Source organism: Lynx canadensis, chromosome D1 (genome assembly GCF_007474595.2).
Source record: "Lynx canadensis isolate LIC74 chromosome D1, mLynCan4.pri.v2, whole genome shotgun sequence".
Taxonomy (NCBI): Eukaryota; Metazoa; Chordata; class Mammalia; order Carnivora; family Felidae; genus Lynx; species Lynx canadensis.
The window spans coordinates 54,410,748-54,432,171 of record NC_044312.2 but is presented as its reverse complement, the minus strand read 5'-3'; the positions used below and the strand labels follow the sequence as shown (position 1 = coordinate 54,432,171).

At 43.5% G+C, this 21,424-nt stretch overlaps 2 protein-coding genes across 2 annotated transcripts; one reads left to right on the top strand and one right to left on the bottom strand.

The window, feature by feature from the left end:
- The first annotated feature begins 2,882 nt into the window (after positions 1–2,882).
- LOC115525670 (thyroid hormone responsive) lies at positions 2,883–5,419 on the top strand. The gene is made up of 2 exons (XM_030332957.1): positions 2,883–3,423; positions 4,968–5,419. The coding sequence occupies exon 1, from the start codon at positions 2,956–2,958 to the stop codon at positions 3,403–3,405; it is 450 nt and encodes a 149-aa protein (XP_030188817.1). The 5' UTR covers positions 2,883–2,955; the 3' UTR covers positions 3,406–3,423; positions 4,968–5,419.
- A 1,672-nt stretch (positions 5,420–7,091) lies between these two features.
- On the bottom strand, positions 7,092–16,501 carry LOC115525624 (NADH dehydrogenase [ubiquinone] 1 subunit C2). Its single transcript, XM_030332873.1, has 3 exons — positions 16,182–16,501; positions 9,723–9,866; positions 7,092–7,275 (listed from the first exon to the last, which is right to left on the bottom strand). Exons 1-3 carry the CDS (start codon positions 16,348–16,350, stop codon positions 7,226–7,228), a joined length of 363 nt encoding a protein of 120 aa, XP_030188733.1. The 5' UTR covers positions 16,351–16,501; the 3' UTR covers positions 7,092–7,225.
- Positions 16,502–21,424: the final 4,923 nt, after the last annotated feature.

Sequence of the window (21,424 nt, the reverse complement as noted above, 5' to 3'; positions counted from 1 at the left end):
AGGTTCCAGGCTCTGGGCTGTCAGCACAGAGCCTGATGTGGCGCTCAAACTCACAAACTGCGAGATCGTGACCTGAGCAAAAGTCAGACGCTTAACTGACTGAGCCATCCAGGCGCCCCGCAAGAAGTGAATCTAATGGTCATTAATCAGCTAGTATCTACCGAACATTTGCAGCACTGGGCCCTGGGACAGGTGCACAGTGAATGGAAATGTATGTAGCAAGTCCTAGAATGAGGGAATAAAAGAGGGGTTGGGAGGACAGAAAGGAGGAAAACAGAAATGCCAGGAGGCAGTGCAAATTTATTGAGGTCGCAATATACCAGATATTTCATAAATATCATCTGTAATCTCCATGGTGGGAGTTATTACTCATCTCAACTCCTCCTTGCTTAAGGACTAATAATGTGTATTCATAGGCTGGTTACTTTACCCCCATAGACCTCAATTTCCTCAACTCCTGCCACATGTCATTGCTGGGAGGATTGAGTTCTGTTCTAAGCACTTTGCTTAGAAAAGCAAGCCCTCAATCAATGTCATCATGATTACACCATAGGAAGAAGCTGAGGCTGAGAGAGGAGCGGTGACTAGTCCGGGGCCACATAGCCATGGGGAGGAAGAGCTGGCTTCTGTTCTCTGTTCCACTCCACAATCTGTGATACAGGAAAGGTTAAAGTGGAAGCTTTGCCCTTCACAGCAAGCCTGTGGCCTGGACTTGGCTGTCCTCTCTGCCCTGGAGAAGCAAGGCCACCTGTCTAACGCAGGATGACCCCAGGTTACCTGTGGCTATGTGCATGGCCAGCCCAGAAAGGGCACTTGGAGATAGAGCCGACCTTGGTTTTCTTCTGAGGGCTGGAGAGCTGGGCCAAGCCTCATCTTGTCAGGTTTGAGCCCTTGGACAAGTACCTCCTCCTTTCAGCTGTTTCCTTGTGTGAAAAGAGGGCTGCCAATGTTTTTCTGCCCCATAGGGCTGCTGTGGGGATTGAGCAAGTTAAAGACTGGGAAATGGTGTTTCACACAACCCTGTTGTGCTAACAGAAGCATAGTTAAGGCAGGCAACTTTGGGGTGGGATGGGGTGAATATTACAATTTAATTTAATGGGAGGGGCTAAAGGCAGGTAGAATTCATTTAGAAATAAAGATGAACTTTCTTGTATCTCTGGCCATGGGAGTGGTAGGGAAATGGGCAAGTGGAGTCAAGAGAGTGAGTCAAGTAAATGCAGAGGGGACTCCTGCCATGAGGTAGGGGTGAGAGTGGCTTAGGTGAGACAAGATCCCCTCCCTATGCTCTCCTCCTCTCTCCCCATTGCTGGGGCAGAAGCACCTAGCAGATCTTTCCACCCAAGGTGGTGTTGTGAGCAGGTGCCTGAACCAGAACTTGGAAGGACTTGTTCTCCACTTGACTCTGACACTTACTTGTTGCACAACTTTGAGCCACTCTCTGGGCCTCAGTTTTCCTAATTATCTCATAAATAATAGAGCAAATGCAGTGTGTCAACTGTGATAACGTGGTTTTGCAAAAGATTATTGTCTTCTAAGACTGCTGGTCAAAGGACTAGGTCGGTGGTGAAGAGGAAGCATCGTAACTGCTGGAATTGGAGGTTACAGTTGACAGTGACCTGCATTCATCTAGTATCTTCACAGATAATGCACCTGGGAACTGTGCTTTGTGGTTTACAGAGCATTTTCTTTTTTTTTTTTTTTTTTTTTTTTTAATTTTTTTTTTTCAACGTTTTTATTTTTATTTTTGGGACAGAGAGAGACAGAGCATGAACAGGGGAGGGGCAAAGAGAGAGGGAGACACAGAATCGGAAACAGGCTCCAGGCTCCGGGCCATCAGCCCAGAGCCCGACGTGGGGCTCGAACTCACGGACCGCGAGATCATGACCTGGCTGAAGTCGGACGCTTAACCGACTGCGCCACCCAGGCGCCCCTACAGAGCATTTTCAATGGCTTTATCTTATTTAATCATTACAACACCTGAAATTTACAGATCAGGATACGGATCCATTTAACATGTACAACTTATGCAACCTCACACATAGGTCTAGAGCTCTGACTGGAGGTGGGAGTGAAGTGGTCCTGAGCTGCCATCCAAGCTCCAATGGGGCCATGGGCAAGTTACTTTAACTTAGTGCAGAACTTGATGTGAAGTAGGTTTTCAATAAGTGTTAGCCAGCAAACAACCAGAAAACGCAGCTGGGAAGTTGCAGAATTGGGCTTCTGGCTCCTATGTCAGTGCTCTTTGTCCCATAATGAGCTGTTTCATTTCATGACCCTCCTCCCTAGTTCATTTAGCAGCTGAGGCACCCCAGGCTAAAGAAGTGAACTTGTACATTAAGAGGCAGGCAGTGAAGTGGCGCCTGGGTGGCTCAGCAGGTTAAGCGTCCAGCTTCAGCTCAGGTCATGATCTCACGGTTCATGGGTTTGAGCCTCATGTTGGGCTCTGTGCTGACAGCTCAGAGCCTGGAGCCTGCTTCAGATTCTGTGTCTCCTTTTCTCTCTGCCCCTCCCCTGCCCACTCTCTGTCTTTCTCTGTCTCTCAAAAATAAATAAACGTTAAGAAAAATTAAAAAAAAAAAAAAAAAAAGGAGGCAGTCAGTGAAGAGGCAGCTTGGTCTCAGATAACCTGAAAGAACTCATGACTGCCCTGGGGTCAAGCACACTGGTTGCCAAAGAGAAAAGCTTCCCTCTAACAAGCCAGTTGCGCTGGTGAAGGAGGAGGCGGGTGCTTGCTGAGGCGGTCACAGAGTGCTGAAATGACAGACAGAGGGCTGGCAGGTCTGTCTCTGGGCAGATGGATCGCCTGATATAGACGTTGGTGCCCAAGCCCTGGGATTGGCCTAAAACAGGTTTGTGTTGACCCACTGGCGGGCTTTGGCATCCTGTCAAACTGCTGTCACCTCCGGACATAAAAATGGTCTCGACGTAGTGCTGGGGCAGTCTGCTGGACTCGGCATGGAAACAGCAGCCATCATGCAGGTGCAAACCAAGCACTACCCCAAGAACTGCCTGGTGACTGTCATGGACCGGTACTCGGCCGTGGTGCGTAACATGGAGCAGGTGGTGATGATCCCCAGCCTCCTGCGGGACATGCAGTTTAATGTGCACGGGCACCGGGCCCAGGATGGGGCCCCTGATCTCTACAACTACTTCACCATGCTCAAGGCCATCCGCATGGATGTGGACCACGGGCTGCTGCCCCGAGAGGAGTGGAGGTCCAAGGAGGCTGAGAATGAAGCTGCAAAGACAGAGAAGGATGAGGAGGAGAGGATCTTGGGGCAGCTGGACCTGGAAGCCCAGTTCCACCTGCACTTTTCCAGCCTTCATCACATCCTCACCCACCTTACCCTGAAAGCTGAGGAGGTGACAAGGACATACCAGGAGATAACAGGAGAGGCCAAGTAGCCTCGGACTCTAGGGAAGGTAATGGTGGCTCATTGGTGGGTGTCAGAGTCCATTGAGGGATATTCCAGGGGAGGTGAGCTGGAGCAGTGCACAGCCCAGTGGGAGAGGGAGAGCCTGGGTCTCAGACAGGTACCCTCACTGCAGGGTATTGAGACCAGGACCTGGGAGGGCTCAAGGCCAGGCCTGTCTTATTCTCTGGACCCAGAATTGGTAAGTAATGGCCACGAACTGCATGGTGATAATAAGAAAGGTGGCCTGTGAATGCATACCTTATGTGCACATATATGTGTTTGTGCATGGGTGCATTTACTAGCAAGTATGTGAATGCTTGGGTCAGCAACTCTGGTTCAAGTTCTGACTCTACCACTAAGGCCTTGGTTTCACTGGCTCACTTCCCTGGGTTTCTGTTTCTTCACTGAATCATAACAGTCTTAGTAAAAACAACTATTGGCACTTCAATAGTTTTATAGTTTAAAAATCACTTGCATATGGGGCACCTGGCTGGCTCAGTGGGTTGAGCCTCTGACTCTTGATTTTGGCTCAGGTCGTGATCCCAGGGTCATGGGACCGAGCCCCATGTAGGGCTCCACGGTGAGCATGGAGCCTGCTTAGGATTCTCTCTCTCCCTCGCTCAGCCCCTCCCCGCAATGGCACTCTCTCCCTCGCTCTCTCTCTCAAATTAAAAAAAAAAAATCACTTGCATATCAATTTTCTAATGGAACTATCATTCCCTTTTACAGATGAAAAAACTGGGGGCCTGAGAAGTAAAAAGAGTCCCAGGTTACTCAGGAAATGAAAGTACCCTGGCTTAACTCAAATCCAGTTCCCTTTCTCTGTGCTAGTGGATTGCCCTAGAACCTTAGAACCCTGCATCCTGGGCTGGAGAGAAACCCCCTCTATGTGTGTCAACTATACTTTAATTAAAAACAAAACAAAACAGGGGCGCCTAGGTGGCTCAGTTGGTTAAGCCTCCAACTTTGGCTCCAACTCTCATGGTTCGTGGGTTCGCGCCCCGTGTCGGGCTCTGAGAGCCTGGAGCCTGCTTCAGATTCTGTGTGTGTGTGTCTCTCTCTCTGCCCCTTCCCTGCTCTCACTCTGTCCCTCTCTGTCTCAAAAATAAATAAACATTAAAAAAAAAAACTAGAACAAAAATCCAATTTGTTAGTGTCAACTTTAGCAACAAAATAGAAAAGAAACCGCACCCAACTCCTTCAAAGACGAGAGCAGCCATTCTGCACCATGTTTGAGCACACCGTAACCTGATGTTCATGGAGGCTATCTGGTACAGCAGAAGTTAAAAAATCTGGGCTCTGGTCTTGGGTCTACCACTGACCCTGTATGACCCCAGACAACTTCACCTGTCTGCCTTGCAGTTTCCCTGTGAGTGAAACGCGGAGGTGAAACTAGCTGTTACCGCAGCTCTGACACCCCAACTCTTACACTGCTAACTGCATTGCCAGATTTCCCTACAGCAATGAGCTGCTGTGTTGTATTTCCTACCTAAATAGGCACGTTGTATGAGTTTATACTGACTCGGTTTCTTAAATTTCGGCTCTCCACAGATCCCTTTAAGTGGCAGAGGGCAGACTCTGATGAGGACACGGAACACTTCGCTAGCTCTGACGCAGACCAGAAAGGCCTGGACCTGCCGCTGGAAGCAAACAAAGGCGACTTGGCTCTCTGGGATGCTTCTCTCACTCTGAGCACCAGCTTGTGGACTTGGCACCAGGTCACCTTTAGGATGCCTGCTGTTATTCACAGCTCCCCTCACCCTCTTAGCAGCTTGGGGTGGTGGCCAGTGCTTCATGAGGGGCTAGGTATTACCTGGCCAGTGTGGTATGCCAGAAAGGACATAGGTTTTAGCATCTGACCCAACTGAAATTCACATCCTTTCTCTGGGCATTTACCATGTGATCTTGGACGTTAATTCAACTCACCGGAGCCTAAATTTCCTCATCTATAAAATGGGATAGTATTACCTCACAAGATTGTTATGGAAATTAAAGATGATGAATCAAAAGCACCTGGCATGTGAGTGCTATTATTATAGGTTGACTTTCTCCCACCCTTACCATGTATTTGCTCTAGCCCTTGCTTTTTACCCTCCAGAACTAAGGCATAGCAAAGTCCCTTGGGATGAATGGTTCACACTCATGTACCTGCCAACCACAAGTGAACTATAAACGCATTTATTGCAGTAGCAGTAAAAAACCCAAAACTTTGTACTTATATATATCTTCATTAGCTTAAAAAAAATTTGTTTCATATTTGAGAGAGAAGAGAGCGAGTAGGGGAGGGGCAGAGAGACAGAGACAGAATCCAAAGCAGGCTCCAGGCTCTGAGCTGTCAGCACAGAGCCCGATGTGGGGCTTGAGCTCACGAGCAGTGAGATCATGACCTGGGCCACCCAGGCGCCCCTATCTTCATTAGGTTCTGAAGTAATTTCTCAGACATAATTTCATTTTTAACAAGTGAGACCCAAGAGAATAGATGGAACTCATCTGATTTTGTCCAGAAACCACATGCGAATATTCATTCTAATTTGATATAATGTATTGAGAAATAATTTTATTAATCTCCCCAAACCAATCTGATTATAAAATCTGAGCTTGCAAACAAACACATTTTGGATAAACATTTGGATTTGTGAAGTGATAAAGGGTAAATTCGTTCCAGTTAGGTGGGGTTTTTACCTTTAATCACACCAAGCTCTGCTGTAGACAGTGTTAGCTGCTGAGCCCACTTTCTCCTGGGTGATCGATCCCTGGATCATAACCAAAGACCCCTTTGCAGTATCAGTGTTCCAACAGTTCTTCTGGTCTTGAGTCTCCTCCTAAACCACCTTTATGTTGATTGTTGCAGAGAGCTCAGAAATACAAGCCTGACTGTGCTATTCCACTAAAAAAAGCCTTTAGTGACTTCCCACCACCTATAGAATCAAGCCCAAATTATTCTGCAAATTCAGAAAACCCTCCATAATCTGGGTTACTTTATTTTGCTTTTACCAGCACTGGGAACAGGTAAGCTTTTTCTGTAATCGGCCATATATTAAAGAGTTTAGCTTTTGCAGGCCATAACGTCTGTCACAACTACTCAACTCTGTCATTATAGCATGGAAACAACCATAGACAGGCAAACAAGCATGGCTATATTCCAATAAACCGTTCTGGCAGCGGACAACATTTGGCCCACAGGCTGGTTTGCTAACTCGACTCAACTTCATTTTATTTTTTATTTGAGAGAGAAAGACAGAGAGAATCTTAAGCAGGCCCCGAAATCAAAAGTCAGGAATGCTTGACTGAACCACCCAGGTGCCCCTAAACTCCATTTTATTTTATTTAAAAAAAATTTTTTTAATGTTTATTTATTTTTGAGAGAGAGAGAGAGAGAGAGAGAGAGAGAGAGAGAGAGAGAGCAAGCAGGGGAAGGGGAGGGAGAGAGGGAGACAACAGAATCTGAAGCAGGTTCCAGGCTCTGAACTGTCAGCAGAGCCTGAAGCAGGGATTGAACCCACGAACTGTGAGAACATGACCTGAGCTGAAGTTGGAGGCTTAATTGACTGAGCCACCCAGGCCCCCCACCTAAACTCCACTGTAAATCTGCCAGATGTCTTCTTAAAATTGGGTGAATGGAAACGGACCATTCTCCAGTGAATTATTTTTCTTATGACAAAAAGGAGTCAAGAGTGTTCATGATGACCATTTTAATCACAAAGTGTTAACATACAGATTAACATAAACTTCAGGTATCATGGAAACATGTTTCACAAAATTCAGACATAACTGGTATCAGTGAAACCAAAGTAAGCATTTTGGAGACTTCAACGCACTGGATGGAATTCTTCAAGAAAGTCACCATAAGTTTTCTTATCTATAAAAAGGAAAGATCACAAAAAAAATTATTTTTAAATTAGGTTTTATTTTTATTAAAAAATTTTTTCCTATGTTTATTTATTTTTGAGAGAGATAGAACACAAGTCGGAGACGGTCAGAGAGAGAGGGAGACACAGAATCTGAGCACGCTCTGGGCTTAGAGCTGTCAGCACAGAGCCCAAATGTAGGGCTCAAACCCAGGAACCGTGAGATCATGACCTGAGCTGAAGTCAGATGCTAAACCAATTAAGCCACTCAGAAGCCCCTTAAGTTATGTTTTAAAAATCGTATTTCCTAAAGAAAAATTAACAGTTAATATTCTCGTAGACAGAAACTCCTCTAAGAATTTCCTTAGGTTCTTGTCCTCAACCATAGCTTGGCAATCCCTGAGACACTGTTTCACTGGATGAAGGGTAACTTTGGAAGACTCTGGTGACATCCAGATGGCTGCCCAGAGGGACAGAGCGCTGCCAGGGGGCCCTGGCTGATGGGGTAATGGAAGGAATAAACAGGGAGGAGCACAGGTCAGCTGCAGGACCAGGAGTCAAGGTGGTCAAGCTTTCCATGTCCCTGCTGTCAGTGCAAGAGGTTCTCAGCACACCTGCCACTGATATGCTGCTCAGAGACAGAATGAGCCTGTAAGGCTACACAGGCTCCCACTGACAGAGGGAGCTAGTATAAACAGGAGGCAATGAGCCACAGGCCTGGGACCGAGGACTGCTCTGCCACTGGGTCTGTTAGGAATCACGGTTTCCAAGATTCCAATGCTAACGTGCATTTGCCTATTCCCCATCCCTGATACATCCATTATTCATGGCTTTGTACTCTAGCCTTTGAATTCTTCATTGGTAAAGAAAGCTATACCTTTTTGATCCACCATGAACATCACATATGTGATTAAAGGCTATGGGAATATTAAATAGAGTAATAAAATTTTAGAGCTAAATAGGACATTAGAGACCATCCTTTAGTATAATAACATTTAAATGCTTAATATTACACATTTTTGTGAATATGTAAATATTTAAATATCTCTTTAAAATCTATGTAAGTTCAAAGTTTTTCTACATTCGTTCATTCATTCCTTCACATATATGTACATCTGTATTATGTATATGTATTAAAATACAAACAAGACAACAGTTATATTACAATCATATTCATAGTTGAAGAGTGGTAAGTAGAGTGTACTGAGGAAATTCCTGTCTGTAGCTGGGCCAAGACTTCTTTGAGATGATGAATCTTAGGTTGGAATTTGCTAGATGGACAGGTAAAAATGGAGGAAGAGGACGATCAAGAAGGTACAGAGTTGAGCATTACCCAGGATATAGGGCAGATTTAGGACACAGAATTTCACAAGGCAGGAGATGATTGACAGGAGTGAGACAGGTTTTTGTGTAGATCAGATCAGCTATTATTTATTGCTTACTAGTATAGGCTTTATACTAGAGGGCTGGGGAAACAAAGATGAAGCTACAGTCTAGTGAGGGAGACAGACATGTACATGTTATGTGGTAGATAAAAGGTATGGGCAAAGTCTTTCTAGCAGGCAATTAGCTCAGCCTGGGGAAATAAGCCCTCCTAAACAGTCTGGATTTTGTCTGATAGGCAATAGATAGCTACTGTAAGCAATGCCTATTATTATGCATAGCCACATTTATCCAGAGACATGATCTTCAGTAAGACTGAAGGCAGAGGTGTGCTGGAGGCAAGTGCAAGAGTTCAAGCAAGAGATTATAAGGGTGTGAACTGGGGTAGTGGCAGTGGGAGAGAGATGGGAGTTTAGGATTGAGAAATAGGAAGTAGAATGGTAAGACTTGAGGACTAATGAGAGGTCACAGAAAGACTGGAAGACACTTCCCAGGCTTCTGGCTGGAGTAACCAGGTGGACAACAGTGCCACTCACCAATGCAGAACACAGAACAGAAGTCTGCACAGGCAGAGGGGACATAAAATCTGTTTGCTGTCTGAGGGACACAGAGGTACTCGGCTAGGAACTGGATATACAAATTCAAGAGAATCCTAATACATAGGCAATGATGTGAGAGTCAACAGAATACTGAATGTACCTGAAGCCACAGGCATGTATAAGATTAACCAGGGCAAATGATACAGGGTAAGAAAGAGGTTCACTATAGGTAACTTGAAATACCTTTCTCTTTTTTTATGTTTACTTATTTAATTTTGAGAGAGAGAGAGAGAGAGAGAGAGAGAGAGAGAGAGAGAGAGAGAGACAGAGTGTGAGCAGGTAAAGGGCAGAGAGACACAGAAACACAGAATCCAAAGCAGGCTCCAGGCTTTGAGCTGTCAGCACAGAGCCTGATGCGGGGCTTGAACCCATGAACCGTGGGATCATAAAGTCGGATGCTTAACCGACTGAGCCACCCAGGCGCCCCTGAAACACCTTTTCCAAAAAATAATAAATCAAATAAATAAATGAAATACCTTTTTCAGGAAAATCCTCTGGATGTGATTTTACATATGCAAACATATCATGGTCCTTCACAGCATACATATAATCTTGACGTTTTAAAAGATAATATCCAATAAAGACAAAAGAAGTAACATATAGAAGCTGGCGATGTAAACCTGAAATTCAAACAATAAATTCCAAAGAAAGCAAAAATCCATCAATGTGTATTTAAAATCACAGCTTTGCAGTTCAGATACGTAATTTATTGTTATTTCTTCCACCATTCTTTAAAAAAAAAGGTTTTTCTACATGGCTCTTTTGCAAAAACAGCCTTGACCCTGACATCAATTATGAAAACCAACATTAAATCTACAAACATTACTATGAATAGAATCCATGTTTATTTATTCATTCATTTATTCACTTATGCAAAACGAACTCAAGATTTTTCAAATTTAGGTTTTATAAATTTCTTTATGGGAAAAGGTGGATTAAGAACAAAATCCTGAAGATCTAAACTAACTTGTATTCCAGGACCTGTTCAGGATGTGATGTGACAGAGATGAAGTCCTTTATAAATGCTCAAAAAGCAGTTTGGTTTGTCTCCATACACCAATTTGTATCTGCATATTTACTGGTTACCAAAGCAGCCAGCTACGCTATCAATTCTCTTCTTACCTTCTAAATTTTGTACCATGTGTATGAGTACCTATTCGAAAACTAGATTTAAAAAATCATCCTATTATAATGAGACTGGGGAGGACCAAATCATGTGATCTAGGGAAAGCCAAAATTTAAAGTCTGAATGGGAGATCCAAAGGTCTGAACTTTATATACAGAAGCATCTTTTAAAAAAGGCTAACCACAGGTTTGATTTTCTAGCTATGCCCCAGAATTCTATCCCCAGCCCTCTTCTTATCCCACATATATTGCTTTGAAGAATTCGTTTATTCCTATAGTTTTATTTACCATCCATGTTCTAGTGACCTGCAAGTATGTCTGACTCAGATATCCAAGGTGAGTAACAGATATATCCAAATGTTTGACACGTGTGTTCACTTGCATATCCCCAAACGAACTTCCTTCCTTCCTAATCACCTTTTGTAAGACCAATCACCCAGGAAATCAAGTCCTGGGTAATCACAGTACTCATCCCTTTTTTTAATGCTCTTTCCCCACATTCTGTCACTGAGTCCTGTCAATTCTACCTTGTAAATATTTCCTTGCCTCACTTCAGGGAACTCAATCTCCCTTTCATCTCATTTTCTACTCTGCACTTATCCCAGTCTGTACCCTGTCACTAGAGGAATTTTAACTAAAATACAAACCTAGCTTGTCAGCCCTTTCTCCTTCAATTATACCCAATAGGAGACCAAACTCCTAGATAATGACCTCCCAGGTCTTTCATGAACTGACTCTTCCATCTTTATCTAACATTCCCTGATACGCACATTGTGTTCCAGCAATACTGAACTACTTCTATTTTTATTTTTAATTAATTTTTAGAGAGAGAGAGCAGGGGAGGGGCAGAGAGAGAATCCCAAGCAAGTTCTTTGCTATCAGTGCAGACCCCAATGTGGACTTGAACTCCCCAACCATGAGATCATGACCGGAGCAGAAATCAAGGGTCAGACACTTAACTGACTGAGCCACCCAGGCACCCCATGATACTGAACTACTTTTTTTTTTTTTTAATTTCTCTTTGAGAGACAGAGACAGACAGAGTGCAAGCAGGGAGGGGTAGAGAGAGCAGGAGACACAGAATCCAAAGTAGGCTCCAGGCTCTGAACTGTCAGCACAGAGTATGAAGCAGGGCTTAAACCCACGAACTGTGAGAACAGGACCCGAGCTAAAGTAGGACATTTAACCGATTGAGACACCCAGGCGCCCAATACTGAACTGCTTTTAATTCCTCATACCACCCACTGGTTATTTCTCTGCCCAGACAACCTCTGCCCCCATCCTTCAAGATTCAATTCAGACATCACTTCTGCTAAGAAGTCATCCCAGAATTTTCCTTAACAGGGTTAAAACAGGGTGAACTCCTCTCTATTAGCATGTTAAATGCTATACAGATTATTTCTATCTACTACCCCGCAAAGCCAATGTTTAATTCATTTTTGTGTACCAGCACGTAGACAGCACTTAATATTTAATAAATGGATAAAAGGTTTTGGGCAAGTCAATTTACTACCTCTAAAACAAAGATGATACCTATCCTATCGTTCTCATGGCAGTATTATATAAACCAAAAGAAAATGCGTGTAAAAATATTTTTGGAAAAATGTGTAAAACAATAAAAATTCAAAATAGTACTACAATCTGGGACTGGACAGGGTTCAGGCTCTTTCGCATTCTCCCTGACCCCAAACAGCCATCACTCCCCCTAATGGGCCACCTGCAATACAGCAAAGTGTGCTGAGTTCTTCTTCTATATGCCACTGGACGACACAGACACAAAGACCTAGACTCTCTATGCTTATGTATATTCCTCATAGGAAAAGATTCCCTGAATGTTTCAGATGGTGATGTTAGTGTCCCAGCCCTCAAGGGCATGGTTTGGCCCCTTCCCAAGTCCTCCTTTCCTTAACCTCTTCTCTCCCTCTCAGTGGTGGCCTCCCTCCCACCACATGCACAACCCCTCCACAATCGTTTTCCCTTTATTAAGTGAATTAAAAAAATTTTTTTAGGTTTATTTATTTTTCAGAGAGAGCGAGAGAGAGACAGACCATGGGTGGGGGAGTGGCAGAGAGAGGGAGACACAGAATCTGAAGCAGGCTCCAGGCTCTGAGCTGTCAGCACAGAGCCCAATGCAGGGCTCGAGCTCACGGACCACGAGATCATGACCTGAGCCGAAGTCGGACGCTCAACCGGCTGAGCCGCCCAGGCTCCCCAAGTGAATTTAAACTTGGAAGCCATGGTGTTCTTTGCAGAACACCACTAACTACTGATATATTATACTAGAAATCAATAAATATATTTAATTTTGTGGTAGACACTTAGATACCAACTGACTATAAATTTAGAGCAGGTAAGTGGTAACTACTATCAGTGGTTTAGAACTTGCGATGGGAGGGGCGCCTGGGTGGCACAGTCGGTTAAGCGTCTGACTTCAGCCAGGTCACGATCTCGCGGTCTGTGAGTTCGAGCCCCGCGTCAGGCTCTGGGCTGATGGCTCAGAGCCTGGAGCCTGTTTCCGATTCTGTGTCTCCCTCTCTCTCTGCCCCTCCCCCGTTCATGCTCTGTCTCTCTCTGTCCCAAAAATAAATAAACGTTGAAAAAAAAAAATTAAAAAAATTAAAAAAATTAAAAAAGAAAAGAACTTGCGATGGGAGAAAAGCTCAAGAAAAAAATTCTATTTAATATTTTCTGCTAACTTGAAAAAGATCTGCACAATTTGATTTCATTTACAGAATATTCCAATGCTACCCACAGAATGCCAGACACTTTCCACGGCTATAGTTTGAAAATCCACCATATCTTTCTCCTTCCCCACTCCTCTGTCACAGCTGTTACCCAACATGCATAAACTTATACCATTTGGCCTTTTAAATAGATATGCTTGTCTGATTTGTGAGTCTTTCAAGGCCTGGGACCATGTTTTAGACTTCCTTGTAATCTACATACATTTAGTTATTCAATACTTACTGAATACTGCTATATGACTGTCATTAAACTAGACAAACATTATGTGCTTCAGTAAATGCTGCTGAGAACCATTTCAATAAAGTTCTCAAGACCGAGGAAGCCCCGGGGAACTCAGGAACTCTAACCCCTAGGCCCTAGGTTAAGGGCTTTATACATCATCTCATCTAGTTCTCACAGCCACACAGAGGTAGATATTATCTCTATTTCATATGTAAGGAAACTAAAGCTCAAAGAGATAAGTAACTTCCCCAGAATTGAATGGCTAGTAGAATGGAGTGGTGTCAAACCCAAAATCATGTGCTCTTGACCACTATGTTCTTCCTCTGGAATAGTATCTCTCCAATCTGTACCTCCTCTGTGCTCCCAAAGTGCTCTCTGCTCACCTACTTCTATGAAAACACATTATCTGTCATGCCTAGACCCATAATGGACTGTTCACTTGTCTGACTCGACTAGGAGCTCTTTAAGGGCAGGGACGATATTCCTCACCCCATATACCTGGTATGTAACCCTTCCTGGCACAAAGAAAGAACTTAGTAAATGCTGAACAAACAAATATATGGTAAACTGTTTGCATAACAACAGCTAAGGAATAGAAACTTTGTCTAGTACCTTCTGTAAGCCAGGCATTTTATCTCTAGAATCTCACTTAATTCCCACAACAAATATGCAAAGATTAATTCCTCTCATTTTACAGATGAAGAAATTTTGCCTCTGAATGGCCCGACCAAGTAACCTGTCCAAGCTAACACAGATAGGAAAGAGAGGAGCAAGGCCATCGAGTTGCAAAGTGCAGCTGTGACAGGCTGGGGCAAATGTGGAGTGGTGATGAAAAGGGAGAAAACCTTATCTCCCCAGAGGCAGAAGTAGACAAAGCCCACTCCTTTGGATGGAGGAGGGTCATGTCTAAGGGAGATGGGATTTCAATACTATTTGAGCACTGGAAACGCTAAGATTTGGTGAGCTGAAAGCTGGACTTCAGGCATGACATACAGCTGCAAGGTGGCCAAAAGAGGAACAAGTGAAGTGATTCCTGGTCGCCTGAACCACTGTATTAGCTTTCTTCTAAACTGAGTTCCTCGGCTCCAATCAGTGCTTTGCACTGACAAAGGTGACCTTCTCTTTAAAATACAAGGCCTGGTGCCCCTGGGAGGCTCAGTCGGATAAGCATCTGACTCTTGATTTCGGCTCAGGTCATGTTCTCCAGGGTTCCTGATTTCAAGCCCCACGTGAGGCTCTATGCTGACAGCAAAGGACCCGCTTGGTATTCTCTCCATGCCCCCTGTGCCCCTCCCCACTCACGTGTGCTCTCTCTCAAAATAAATAAATAAACATTTAAAAGAAAAAACAAAACAAAACACAAGGCCTGGGGGACCTGGCTGGCTCAGTTTGTAGAGCATCTGACTCTTCATGTCACAGTCATGAGTTCAAGGCCCATGTTGGGCATGGAGACTACTTAAAACACAAGGCCTGCTTACTGCATCTCTCCACTCCCCATCTGCCAATAGCTCTCAAAAGCTAAAAAGGTTCCTGTCTGCCTAGAGTATAATGTGCCCTGATCTACCTAAATCTCCTTCTTACCCTCATTATCCTATTCTATACACTCAATCATCAAACTGTTCCCCATTCAGAGGCCCTTACCTCCATTACTTCCACTAGCTTCTCAAAGGCCTGAAAAACTCTCCTAGAATTCGATAAATCATAGGTAAGTTCAAACACACCTCTTCCAGGGGCGCCTGGGTGGCTCAGTTGGTTAAACAACTGACTTCGGCTCGAGTCACGATCTCACAGCTCGTGGGTTTGAGCCCCACGTCAGGCTCTGTGCTGACAGCTTAGAGCCTGGAGCCTGCTTCGAATTCTGTGTCTCCCTCTCTCTCTGTTCTTCCCTTGCTCATGCTCTGTTTCTCTCTCTCCTTCAAAAATAAAGAAAACCATTTAAAAAAAGACAGCTCTTCCAAAGCTTCCCTCCTCTTTTCCCTTTGGAAATCCACTGCCCTTTGCCCAGCTACTGTGTCAGCCATTATCTGACAGGAGGCCACTGACATGCTACTAGAAAATACAGCCCAGTGGTTTTATCCTCTCCTACTCAAAGGGGGTCTCTAGACTAGCATCATCAACAGTATCTGGGAGTTTGTAAACATCACGCTTCTCTCCAGACTTGATAAATTAGAATCCGCATTTTAAAAAGATCCCCAGGTTACCAGTATGTACATTAAGTTTGAAAAGCACTACTTTCAAATACAGACTTGAGGTCTAAAAACAGGCTACTTAGGAGTGCCTGGGTGGCTCAGTGGGTTAAGTGTCCGGCTTCGGCTCAGGTCATGATCTACCCGTTCCTGGGTTCGAGCCCCCATAGCAGGCTCTGTGCCGACACCTCGGAACCTGGAGCCTGCTTTAGATTCTGTGTCTCCCTCTCTCTCTGCCCTAACCCCTGCTGTCTCTCTCTGTCTCTCTCTGTCTCTCTCTCTCTCAAAAATAAATAAACATTAAAAAAAATTAAAAACAGGCTACCTAACAACCATATGACCTTGGGCAAGTTGCATTAACCCCTCTGAAGCTCAATTTCCTCATTGAGGACCTGGCAGTTCAATCCTGGGTTCTTCACAGACTCACTGTGGGGCCTTGGGTTTCATTGCCCTCAATTGTTAAGTGCCAAGTAACACTTTGGCCCTATCGGGTTCTGAAGAGCTCCCGGGACACGGATGCCCCAGGGAGGCGAGGCGGGGCCTGTTAGGTGAAAAGGCCCGGAAAAGCGAAAGGACCTTGGGCAGCCTATGGAGGAACCAACCCACAGCCCTGAGACCCCCTCTCCTCCCAGCCGATCCCGCCCGCGCAGCCCTCACCGGCAGTCACCACCGGCCTTCGCCGGATCGCGTTATCAATCAGGCCGGAGCAGTAGCCCAAGAAACCCATGTAGACGAGTCTCGGGTCGGTCAGCTTGGGCGGTGGGAGGCTCCGGGCCTCATCCGGCAGGAACTGTAAGGGCACTCGGCCCGGCCGTCCGCTCATCATGGTGATGCCGTTCCCGCTGGAGGCCTAGCCTCGGACCGCCAACTACAAAGAAAACCACCAGGACCACCGCCTCGGCCCAAGCCGCGAGCTTTCTCCTCCGAGAGCCCGGCTGAAGGGCATGGCGCAGGGCGGTACAGCGCCCATACGCTTCCCCGTGCGCGCTGCTGCAGGGACCCCGCACACGAAGTTCCGGGTTATCAAATGGCCGGTGCTGCTTGCCCTCCCGCCGGCGCTGATGCTGGCGGGTAGGGTTTCCTGGGCTTGGTACCGCGGGGTCTAGGGTACACCAAATGAGCAGAGCTCAGAGACTAGTAGATACTGCTTTTTTTTTTTTTTTTTTTTTTTGCTCTCGACGCCCCCCGCCCGAATTGCCTCTCCTTCCCCCTCCCCTGAATGGTCCTTCAGGCCGAATTGATCTTTGTATCCACCACCCACAAGTAGGTTTGACGGATCGTTCTAAGAAACGTAATTAATCAAAATCATAAAAGCTAGTTTCATTTGCTGAATTTCCCGTTGTTCACAGGCACACCTTCCAAAGCCTAAAATTAAGATCCAGCCAGCAACAAAGAATTCAGAGAACATCAGGATTGGATCATTTAGCCAAACTCTTGAAAGTCAGCTTGGGTGGCAGCACCCTAAAAATTTTCACCTCTGAGTCTTTACGTCCTTGCACGTAGCTCAAGGAAAAGGTGTTCCCCACAGGTTTGAAGAATGAAAGAAGGAATTTATAACATTCTGCCAAGTAATTGCCAAGTCTTTGCTTCCCTACCTCCAGTAATGGGGAGCTTCTACTTTTGAACAGCTCTCTTTCGAAAACCCTTCCTGATTTGAGTGACAATGTCTTCTTTTCGTGTTCATTCATTAGTGAGGTCAACATTTTACCTAGATAAATGCTGATTAAACCAGAGATTAATGCAAAGGTATACGTATCAAAGGTATTGAGCTCCAAAGTGGAAGAATTAAATATCAGTTAAGAATGATTAAATAAAGGATGGACCTTTTGTGTCTCATAAAAATCACTCCCAGATCTATAATATTTCAAGTTAGGATTTCCCTAGGTAATGTATATTGGGAGTTGCCTGGAAAGCAGCAAATGTTTCAAAGTTTCACACTCTTTGATCCAGTAATTACAGAGCTGGAAATCAGTCCTATGGAAATAGAATGACGTATAATAAAGCTGTTTTACAATTTTTAAAAAAAACCTCAGTGTTTATTTTTAAAACTACATCAAAAGAAGGGAAACCACTTAAAATTTCCCATAGTAAGATTGTGTAAATTTTGAATACTAAATGAACTCTTAGGCAAACACTTAAAAATATTTAAATGATATTTACACATTCTTCTCCCCCACATTTTTCTAAGTCCAATCTGGGACAAGATAACAAATAACCATATTCTACCACTCAGAATTCACAACCATTAATGTTTTGTCATATTTATTTTTAACCTTTTTTTTAAAGGAAATAAAACACTATAAATAAAGCTAAGTCCCCTCTCTCTTCTTCCCCAGAGAACCACTGTCATGAGTTTAGTATATATACTTCCAATTCACTTTTTATATTTTTACATATATTTAATATCATGTTATTTGTGTTTGTTATGTTTTTTTACCCAAATAGTATAATTCATTGTTCCTCTTTTCTCTCACTTTTATCATTGCATGCAATGATTCATTCCTTTTTTTTTTTTTTTGAAAGTTTACTAATTTATGTTGAGAGAGAGTGCATAAACGAGCAGGGGAGGGGCAGAGAAACAGGGAGAGAGAGAATCCCAAGCAGTCTCCACGCTGTTAGCACAGAGCCGGACATGGGGCTTAATCTCACCAACTGGGAGAACATGACCTGAGCTGAAATCAGGAGTGGAACGCTTAACCAACTGAGCTACCCAGGCACCCCTGATTCATTCATTTTGACTACTGTATAATATTCCATCATATAAATATGTCACATTTAATTTATCCATTACCCTTTTGATGGATATTTAGATTGTTTTCAGTTCTTGAACATCTATACTCTAAGCCTATACTCTAGTGTCCAGAGAAACTTGAATACATGTACTAGGATTAGGAGATGTACAAGAATATATGCAGGAGTAGAAGCACCTGAGTGATTCCGTCGATAAGTGTCTGACTTTGGCTCAGGTCATGATCTCATGGTTCATGGGTTCAAGCCCCACGTAGGACAGCCCAGAGCCCAGAGCCTGGAACCTGCTTCAGATTCTGTTTCTTCCTCTTTCTCTGCCCCTCCCCCACTCACGCTCTGTCTCTCTCTGTCTCTCAAAAATGAATAAACGTCAAAAAAAGAAAAAGAATATTCACAGGGGCAATAGCCATTTATAATTCTCCCAAACTGGGAACATCCTAAATGTCTGTTAAGAATGGAATAGAAGGGGCTCCTTGGGTGGCTCAGTTGGTTAAGTGTCCAACCTCAGCTCAGGTCATGATCTAAAAATTTGTGAGTTCTAGCCCTGCATTGGGCTCTCAGCTGTCAACACATAGCCCACTTCAGATCCTCAGTCCCCTTCTCTCTGCCCCTCCCCTGCTTGCACTCTCTCTCACAAATAAAAACATTAAACAAACAAACAAACAAAAAGAAAAGAAGGGGCACCTGGGTGGCTCAGTCGGTTAGGAAACTGACTCTTCATTTTGGCTCAGGTCATGATCCCAGGGTTGTGGGATCGAGCCCCAAGTAGGGCTCCATGCTGAGTTTGGGGCCTGCTTGAGATTCTCTCTCTCTCTCTCTCTCTCTCTCTGCTCCTCTCCCCTGCTTTTGCTCTTTCTCTATATAATAATAATAATAAGAAGAAGAAGAAACAGAAAATAAATTGTGGTATTTTCATAGGAAGGTGTATCTGTGCATTGGTATGATGAATCTCAAAAAAGAGAGTCATGTTAAAAAAGGGAATAAACATAAGGGAATAAGAGATAAGTTACAGGAGAATATTTAATTCCATTTATATAAAGTTCAGTGTTAGGCAAAAATATATTGTTTAGAGATACACATGTTGGTAAATTTGGAAAGAAAAGCAAGAGAAGGATTAACATAAATATTCAGGATTATTATCTCTGGGGAAGGAGAAGCACACATAAGGCCTTTATGGTATTAATAATATTCTATTTCTAAGGTGTGGTGGGTACATGAGTGTACATTTTATTATTTTTGACTTTACATGTGCATTACATACTTTTGGGTTTATGATATATTTAATGTAATAATAAATTTATATTGCTACATTAAAATTTTAACTTTTTTATTATGGTAAAAAATACATAGCATTAAATTTACCATCTTAACCATTTTTAAGCATACAGCTCATTAGTATTAACTATATTCACATCGTCATGCAACATATCTCTAGAACTCCTTCATCCTTCAAAACTGAAACTCTACACCCATTAAACACTAATTCCATGTCCCTCTTCCCCCCAGCTTTGGCAGCCACCTCTGCTTTTCTGTTTCTATGATTCTGACTTCTGTAGATACTTCATATGTATGGAATTATATAATATTTGTCCTTTTGTGACTGGCTTATTTCACTTACCATAATGTCTTTGAGATGAAATCATATTGCTGCATGTGACAGGATTTTCTTCCTTTTGAGGCTGCATAATATTCCATCACAAAAAGTAGACACTACATTTGCTTTATCCATTCATCTGTCAATGGACATTTGTGTAGCTTCCACCTCTTACCTATTGTGAATAATACTGCCATGAAAATAAGTTTGCAAATATCCCAAGGTCCTGCTTTGAGTTCTTTTAGATATATCCCAGAAGTGGGATTGCTGAATCATATGGTAATTCTATTTTTTATTTTTTTGAGGAACCTCTCTACTGTTTTCCATAAGTCTGCACCATTTTATTATGTTCCCACAGTGCCTAAGGATTCCGGGTTCTCCACGTTCTTACCTACACCTGCTGTTTAATGTTCTTTTGATAGGGGCCATCCTGTTGAATGTGAGCTGTTATCTCATTGTGGTTCTGATTTGCATTTCTCTTATGATTAGTGATGTTGAGCTTCTTTTCAGACACCAACTTATTGGCCATGTCTATATCTTCTTTGGAGAATTGTCTGTTCAAGTCCTTTGGTCATTTAAAATTCAGGTTATTTGGTTCTTTTTGTTGTTGGGTTGTGGAAGTTCCTTATACATTCTAACTATTAATCCCTTACCAGATATAGATTTGCAAATATTTTCTCCCATTCCAGAGGTTGCCTTCTCACTATGCTGATTATTTCCTTTGAGATGCAGAAATTTTTTGTTTAAGTTTTTTTCATTCTTTTTTAAATTTTTTTCCTCATACATTTTATTTTATTTTATTTTTCAATATATGAAGTTTATTGTCAAATTGGTTTCCATACAACACCCAGTGCTCATCCCAAAAGGTGCCCTCCTCAATACCCATCCCCCACCCTCCCCTCCCTCCCACCCCCCATCAACCCTCAGTTTGTTCTCAGTTTTTAACAGTCTCTCATGCTTTGGCTCTCTCCCACTCTAACCTCTTTTTTTTTTTCCTTCCCCTCCCCCATGGGTTTCTGTTAAGCTTCTCAGGATCCACATAAGAGTGAAAACATATGGTATCTGTCTTTCTCTGTATGGCTTATTTCACTTAGCATAACACTCTCCAGTTCCATCCATGTTGCTACAAAGGGCCATATTTCATTCTTTCTCATTGCCACGTAGTACTCCATTGTGTATATAAACCACAATTTCTTTATCCATTCATCAGTTGATGGACATTTAGGCTCTTTCCATAATTTGGCTATTGTTGAGAGTGCTGCTATAAACATTGGGGTACAAGTGCCCCTATGCAGCAGTACTCCTGTGTCCCTTGGGTAAATTCCTAGCAGTGCTATTGCTGGGTCATAGGGTAGGTCTATTTTTAATTTTTTGAGGAACCTCCACACTGTTTTCCAGAGTGGCTGCACCAACTTGCATTCCCACCAACAGTGCAAGAGGGTCCCCGTTTCTCCACATCCTCTCCAGCATCTATAGTCTCCTGATTTGTTCATTTTGGCCACTCTGACTGCCTGAGGTGATATCTGAGTGTGGTTTTGATTTGTATTTCCCTGATGAG

What these genes read in the sequence shown, in the direction of transcription:
- LOC115525624 (XM_030332873.1), bottom strand. Translation starts at nt 16,350, where the DNA reads ATGATGAGCGGACGGCCGGGCCGAGTGCCCTTACAGTTCCTGCCGGAT. An exon ending in AAGGCCGGTGGTGACTGCCG is followed by an intron (nt 9,867 to 16,181) that starts GTGAGGGCTGCG and finishes TTTGAATTTCAG; the next exon opens with GTTTACATCGCCAGCTTCTA. An exon ending in AGAGGATTTTCCTGAAAAAG is followed by an intron (nt 7,276 to 9,722) that starts GTATTTCATTTA and finishes TCCTTTTTATAG; the next exon opens with ATAAGAAAACTTATGGTGAC.
- LOC115525670 (XM_030332957.1), top strand. Translation starts at nt 2,956, where the DNA reads ATGGAAACAGCAGCCATCATGCAGGTGCAAACCAAGCACTACCCCAAG.